Consider the following 8,109-nt stretch of genomic DNA (forward strand, 5'->3'; position numbering starts at 1 on the left):
CCATTTTGTTGTCTCACCACCATTCCACATGAATTTGTATTTCACCTTCTTACTACCATTTATTTTTATACCTGCTCCTTTATATCTTACCTCCTATACATACCACATGTCTATGTTTCTTGTAGTGCTTTATATTTTTTTTTTTTTATGGAGACTTCATACCCCTCAGCTATTTAAAGGCTCAGGGTGATGAAGGATATTTCTCCTTTAAAACTCAGTTGTTGTGGAGCAGTCATCTTATATGAACAACCAGTTTGTCACAACTTGACACCAGCTGTGGATTGGGCATTTACCAATTCTTGTATGGAAAGTATAGAGAATGTGCCAGACTATTTGGTGTGCATAGCCAAAGGAAGTGTCAAAGTATAGAACGTTTTTTTCTGTAGTGGCAGTATCTGGGAAGTTTGGTGTGTGATCCATGTTACTATATTGTTACAGTATTAATACAGATTTCCCATAGCACCTGTACAGTATAAATTTAAAGCTTGGTCATGCATCTGTTGTTTTGCTTTATGTTAGTTTCAGTGAAATTGTTCCATTAATTTTTTCGGTGTTTTGCATTTTTTTTACTTGTGTTTAGTTATCATAAAAAACTAAGTCTGAAGAGGGTTTTTTATTCATTGTTGTATTATTTTACATTCAGACTACTAATTTCTTGATAGTTTAATGAGAAATTTTTTATTTATGATATTTTGGCCTCTCCTGAATTGTGACCATAATGATATTTGTATGTATTTTAGTGGGGCAACTAATGATTAATGATTTTCGAGTGTTGATGGTAAGTTATTTGAATAAGACCACTGATTAAAGGAAAGTGATGATTAAAGTCATACAATTGGGAAGAAGGCACTGCAAAGAATCTTCTGTTCACATAGAGGGAATGTCCTTAAAGGATAAATGTACGTGTATACTATATTTGTTATGCAGGGCCTGAGTGTGGCAGTCAAAAATATGGATATTCACTTTTAAATGCTACAAAAATAGAAAAACCTGACTATTTCAGAATTTAATACTGGAGGAGATCTTCAGCAATTTGAATGTGGATGAACTGATTTTACTTTTTTGTAGATCAGTAAACTTTCATTCTGGTTTCTAATTTGATGTTTATTGTTATGATTTGTAATTACTGTACTTGGTTTTATTGGAGTAGATAATGGTTCTTTTGAACCTGGGGTTAATTTACATTTCATTAAGTTTCAGTTATGTATTTTTGTTTCAAAGTAAAATAATCCTTTCAGATGTATAGATATTATAGGGCTTTTTGTTTGAGAGGAATGCAGCAAATTGTGTTTTTTCTTGATGGTAAGAAATTTTATTGAATAGAAGGTATATTCAGTATGGCAGGTGTTTTGTTGTTGTAAATGTAAAGTGGTTTTATGCTTTATCAATAAAAATTACAGTGTTGCTGTATCTTGTATACTTGGTCTTTACAGGTTATGAATAGGATACTGATAAGTGTACATATAGATTTAGTACTTAATTATGAATGTATTGGTTAGCTATGGTATAACTGTTATGTGGAAGGCTTGCACTAACATAGGTGTTATAATCCTAAGGTGACTGAAAAGTTGAATTTAATAATTTGAAATTTGGGACGATGGATTTTGAAGACAATGTTATAGTTATATTTCTGAAAACTTTTATTTTGTTGTCTCTGAACTACCCTTAGCAAGTGCATGAAAATTGTTATAGTATTGCCACAACAATATGTTTAACAAAGTAAGGTACTCAGAATATTAACTGTCACATGGTTGTATCTAAAATACATTTTTATTATTTTCGCTTAGGAATAACACTTGGTCATTTCTAGTAGACTTGAGATTTGAATTAGTTACAGTAGGTATAGTGGCAATGAAAGATGGGTGAGTTATCCATAGATATAAGGCAGCACTGTCTCATAATGTCTGATATATGATTTTTGTATGTGTAGGTGCTCTTTTTGCTGGGATTATTGTTAAATTTTTCCATTTTCACTTCAGTATGGTTATAATTCTCAGTCCTTGCTACATTTTTATTTTTATTAATTTTTTATTAATTCTATATTTATTCTGTAGTACCAATTTATATATTTTTTGTTAATGGTGTACATTAGTTCTTGGTTCTTGCTGTATTTGTTCTTAAGGCTAGTGAACCAGCTGTTTTCTAAGTAACCCTGATGAGGCATTGCTTACTTGAAACACCTTTTTTGTAATATATCCCAAATATGTTGTCAGTTAAGCAAACCTCATGGAATATTACTTTATTTGGATTTCCCTAGTGAACCAGCTGTTTTTAAGTAACCCTCATGAAATATTGTTTACTTGAAACACCTTTTTTGTAATATATCGCAAATATGTTGTCAGTTAAGTAATCCAACATTACTTACCAGTGCCTTTGTCATGCTGATGGACAAGACATAGGTCAAACGTACTACGGATGGAAGTGTACCTAGTTAATTGTTTATTAGGCGAGTCAGGAGGGTCTTCATTAACTGGTACAAATAGATTGCTTTGTAACTCATTGCCATGGAGTTCCTCTCTGTCTGAACTGCACTGACACTGGTTTATTTGCTACACTCACAACAACTTAAGGGCCAGTTCAGGACAGCCAGTTTTGTAGCAGTTTCCTGTGTCAGATATTGAAATTGCCATACTGACTAGTACATGTCTTGTTTGTTATTCAATTTGCATATCAAGCTAATAATGTTAGCCTGACTGAGATTCCATATGAAAACTTTTGATTCAGAAGAACATCCAAATTCCAGAAAGTGTAGCTGATGCTTTTTTCACATTCCCTACCCTGATTGGTCATGGACCTTCAACATTTGTTAGAACTTGCAACCATGACTTTTTGTTGATTTCTAACTCACTGTTGGTTGATTTGTAACTCTGTTGTATTACTCCTCTGGCAATATTTTGCCTAAATGGAAAAGTATTTAGTTGTTAGAACAACTTTCTTTTCTATCCTGTTTTTATTGTATGCATTTGTAAGGTGAGATTCAGATAGTAGTAGGTCATGAATATTTCTTTACTTCAGTCATTTTTCTGTCAATGCATCCCTGAGTAACATAGTACCAAGCAACCTGAACTTAACCACTAACCACTACAAAGATTATATTACACATTGTCCAAGCAGAGACTTACTATGCAAGCAAAGTTCAGGTACCAAATTTTTTTATCATTGATTTTTATGTATAGAGTAAGTGTTGAAAATTCAAGAGATCTTTTAGCTCTCCACCATTTAACTGTTTTCTAAAGTAGTTTGTACAGTATTGACATCCACATAATAATACAAACTTGCCTATTAATTTTACCCCACATGCTTTCGAATTAGCCCTTATGATTTGTTCTTAATTCTTAGCTGCATGTAGAGTAAAATGTTAGTTTAACAGCAAATGAGACCAGGTTCCATAAACCTTGGGATTTCATCCAATTTTTACCTTAGGTTTTCTGTGTAATGATAAATTTAACTTTTGGTATACTGCCTTTGACTCATTATATTGTTAATTGTAAGAGTAATTTTAATTATGAAGCATATTTATTATAAAAATTTTGCCGTTATGTACAATTATTGATTCAGGGGATAAGGTTATGGTATGAAAGTACCATGTCTTTTTATATTTAAGAGGATATTAAACAGTGAATGTATACTTGTTTATTATGTATTCTTTAAGAAATGTATCAGTTTCAAGTCATCACAAGCAACATACTGTTAGAATCAACCACACACTGTTTAGCATAACTATTGAAAAGAATCGCAATCAGAGTTTATTTGGATAAGCTTCTAGCCATTTACTAGCCATTCACTTTACATGACCATATACTACTGGACTTGGAAAATATATTGCTATTCAAATTGTTGAAGATTAGGAAAATATATTGCTATTAACATTGCCAAAGATTACCCACTTGTGAAGTATACTTACTGTCTGTGCTGGGCCAAGAAGGGCATTAAAAGAGTTACTGTGTCAGTTGCAGTAATTGTACAATTTACCTCTTGTTGTAAGTTGGGTAAATACTAACTCTTGGAGAAGAATTAAAATGAAGAAAGTAATGTAGCTAGAACCAAAAAGATGCTGCAAGGAATTCTAAGTACCATTTAATGTGCCAAGAAGGCTCTATGTAAGTGGTATCAAGGGTCAAAATGTCCGTGGGAACAAGGGAAAGATTACAAAGGGTTGTCATGGTGGTGGAATGTTGCATACTTCTTATGGAAATTCTATCCATTTTGACTAAGTTCTTCAATTTAAAAGAATTATTCTACCAGGAAGAAGATTAGCCAAGTTTATTAAGTGTTCAGCAAAAGAAGAATTTCAGTAGTGCCAAGAATCTTGTAAAAAATATAATTTTTCAAATTACATCATAATTTATGATTATAAAAGTTCTGAAAATAGTGTGGCATTTAGTGATAAGAAAAATTAGTTTAGGTTTAAGGATGAGAGGCTATCACGAAACTAATGTTAAAATTCGTGTTTCAGCTCTCTGTGAAGAACTGCTTCATTCGTGGGTCTGTTGTTCGCTACGTTCAGTTACCTGTTGATGAAGTAGACACTCAGCTCTTACAAGATGCAGCAAGAAGAGAAGCTCAGCAACAGCGACAATAAAATAAAATAATTTGTTTTAATTTTTTTGCTTTAATTTTCCACATTAATTAAATGCAGTTATTTAAGTTTATGCATTATTAAATAATGCATTTTATTTAGTTCCTTTTATTTTTTGGTTGTGTAAGTCATGATGTTTGCATATCATCTGTTTCAGTATTTTCATCTTTAACTTTAAGCCTTTTCATTTAGTATTCAAGGATTCATTCTTTTATACCTTCTTAGACAAGGTTTTGATGAAATTTATATACATGGATACTATTATAAAAATAAAGAAACAGTTGGCTTTGAAATATTTTTGATTGTGTTGAAGCAAAATTTCTGTAATATCAAGTGGCACCCATTGACAATGCTAATGTCCTGAATTTACAGACAGTGAAACTCAAGATATTGGTAGGAGAATAAAAATGTAGAAATAGAGATACAGTAATAGCGTAGACAGATAATTTATTAATCATTTTTACATGATGTTTCCATGTAATAGATAGAGTACCATGATTTTGAGTTGTAAAGGAATTTATATTTTTTGTGGATTAAAGTGATTAGTCTACAGTAAATTAATGTCAAAATGTATTGTACGTACTTTATTAAATAATTCTTAATAAAGAGAGCTTTTAATTTCCTTCTCCATTTTGTCCAAGTTAACATTCATATTGTATCCTGCTGGGGATTCAAATTGGTCAAATAATTTAATATCTGGTTTGAAGAACTCGCTGAGTTGTAAGTGTAACAAGAACATCCTGGGAAATTCTAGAATATTCAAGGTAAAAAAATAAATATAAAAATATTCCCAAAGCTATAACACAGCCCTCAGAATGGAGTTATAAGAAGAAAACATTTTATTAATTGGTAGTGTAGGCTATGGGGACTGAGCTGTTACCTTAAAATGTAAGCTGGGTAGGCTAATTGGAAATAATGCTAAAAATTGAAACATTACAATTTACTGGTAGCCTGTAATGTTTCAATCTATATTTATGTATGAACAGGGAGAGATTTTGCTTTCATCTGATCAGTGTTACTTACTGGTGCTTGCAGATGCTTATGGGCATTAATTGCTATTACTTGTTGGTAATTGTGTGGTAAGGTTTTTATAAATGAATAGTGTAGCATCTTTTGTTATGGTTTGTTTTACATTGAACTAGTATAATGGAATGATGGGGCAATTGTTTATTTGTGTTGTTATGATTTTGTTTTTCTATTTTATATTAGTGCTTGGCTTTATGCTTATATCACATATTCCATTCTATTCCATTCTATTTTATGATCACAATGTAAAACGTAATTTTCGTTGCTTCTGAATATTCATTAAAAGTGCCTCCGTGGCATGGTAGGTATGATGGCATGCCACCTAGTTCGATTCTCTGGCATTCCATTGAGGAGTGAGAAATGTGTATTTTTGGTGATAAAAGTTCACTCTTGACGTGGTTCGGAAGTTGCGGAAAGCCGTTGGTCCTGCTGCCAAAACACCACTGGTTCCATGCAACGTAAAAACACCATACAAACAAGAATATTCATTAAATATTGAATTTTGTGTTGAGTAAATTTTCCCTGATCATATTGCAAACTCTTTATGAGAATCAATGAACTTTGTGGCAATATAGTTAACAAGCAGAAGGTAAGTGAGGGATGTGGGACCTACTCACCTGCTTCATCTAACAGCATCCCCTTCTGATCCATTTTGCTGAACAAATGCCTTGTTCTCATCTTGACAGTTGTTGATGTATGCTTATAACTTTGTGGTTTTATTAGTTGAAGCTTTTTTTATTACTGTTTTGACTGTTATGTTAGACTGAAGATGCCTGATGTTTCTCTTACCATGAAAGAGAGCAGCAAAAAGATGCCTCGGGCAACAATGTTGTGTGTGTGCTAATATTTGCAAATTTTAAGTTCTCTGTTAGTGCTGACCTGAGCATCCCAGGAGATCCCTTCTTGTACTGTTTTGTTTTTGATATTTGGCTTTGACCAAAGTGTTTTTCCTGCATTGGTCTTGGTGAACCACACTGCCTTGGTAGTTCCCTCTCTGACCAAGAGTGCGCCACAGTTATTCCTGTTGCCTCTGTATTGGCTGCTTTGGCAGTCCTTGCTGCTGCCCCCTCTGGGATGCCTGTTATGTGGGATCACTGTTATGTAGATGATTTTAAAAGCTAGAAATGTGTATACATTGTCTGTGTATAATGGCCTCAAACAGAATTTTGTTCAAATAACTTTATAAACTTTCAGAGAACCTTGACAAACTTGAAGCAAAAAATGCTCTTCAAAGATAATACTGGAACATGGAGCAGTATTGAAACGGCAGTAAGAAAGAGTAACAATAGCCTGGATGATGTAAAAGCTGATTACTCAATTGTTGGCAAATATATAAGTTTCCTATATGTATAGAGTGTAGTAGCAGTTGAAGCAATATGGCACAAGTTTCTTTAAGATGCGTAGTATTTATCTTTTCTTAAAACAGGAGTTTAGAATTGGACAAATAAAGGTAAAGAACTGGAGCTACCTCTTGTGCAATTTCCCCAAAAATTAAAACTGGAACAGTCTTGATCAGAAGCCTTGCTACTCTTCAAGAGAGCAAAACCCTGTAAATCTTAAATACATGAATTGAAGGTGTGGATAATAGGGAAGAGTATAAAATTATAATTACCTGACAGTAGTAAGATCCTTTGGATTCTGTGATAAGTGTTAATGGAAGAGGATAGCCTTTTAAATTGAGGAGCAATAGTGTAACGTAGGAAGAAATTCACATCAACAGATTTACAATGTTACTGATATAGTGCCAGAAGTTTTCATTGTAAAAAATATTGAGACAAAATCTTGAATCAGCCAGTGATTCCTAGAAGCATAAAGAGATACCTTCAGCAACAGAATAAAAGGTTAGTAATGACTGATGCACTCTTATCCCAGATCAGGGTCACCAGAGATTAATACAGATCTTTTCAAGACCCCTTTTTGAAATAAGTTTGGAAAGGCAAAGCCAAAATGTATGGAAAATTTAGTAGGTTTAGAAAGCATGTTTGAGGATTATATGCAAAAATTACTGGAAGTTTGATATTGAATTATTTTTCCATTTTATTAATGAAAAAAATTGGTTCATAATATTTTCCTACATTGCTGTGATTGAAATTAAGCCACTCAGTCTATGCACATTCAAGTCTAAAGAACTGGCACATTAGTGAAGTGAAAGCATTTCAATATTAATACGTACATATGGAGGTAGATCTTATGTAGTGACAATGGATTGAAGATCCTCTTATGTAGTGTAAATTTTGAGATTATGGTACTGGACAAAAGTGATAAGGATTTACCATAAATTCTTGTTTCAAATACATACTTTGTTTGTCTATTTTCATGTATATTCATTTTCTCATTAATATGGTTGATGTTATGTTAATGTCTTCTGAAGTGCTTGTCTTGTGAATTAAACTTTTGACTGATGAAAGCACAGTAATTACATAATTTTCTTTGCCCATTTAAAAAATAATGGTACCATGATGATAACTGTTAGGTATTTTGTTTGATTTCTAGGAAATCTTACC

At 32.6% G+C, this 8,109-nt stretch overlaps 1 protein-coding gene across 3 annotated transcripts in view; it reads left to right on the plus strand.

Moving 5' to 3' along the window:
- The window catches only part of LOC135215251 (U6 snRNA-associated Sm-like protein LSm2), a 91,329-nt gene extending 86,144 nt beyond the window's left edge, over nucleotides 1-5,185 (plus strand). For all 3 annotated transcript variants that reach the window (XM_064249797.1, XM_064249789.1, XM_064249782.1), the window contains one exon: nucleotides 4,457-5,185. In XM_064249797.1, coding sequence (XP_064105867.1) covers nucleotides 4,457-4,582 — 126 coding nt within the window. In that variant the 3' untranslated portion in view covers nucleotides 4,583-5,185. The remainder of the gene's footprint in view (nucleotides 1-4,456) is intronic.
- Nucleotides 5,186-8,109: the final 2,924 nt, after the last annotated feature.

This window comes from Macrobrachium nipponense, chromosome 19 (assembly GCF_015104395.2).
Source record: "Macrobrachium nipponense isolate FS-2020 chromosome 19, ASM1510439v2, whole genome shotgun sequence".
In the NCBI taxonomy this organism is placed as follows: Eukaryota; Metazoa; Arthropoda; class Malacostraca; order Decapoda; family Palaemonidae; genus Macrobrachium; species Macrobrachium nipponense.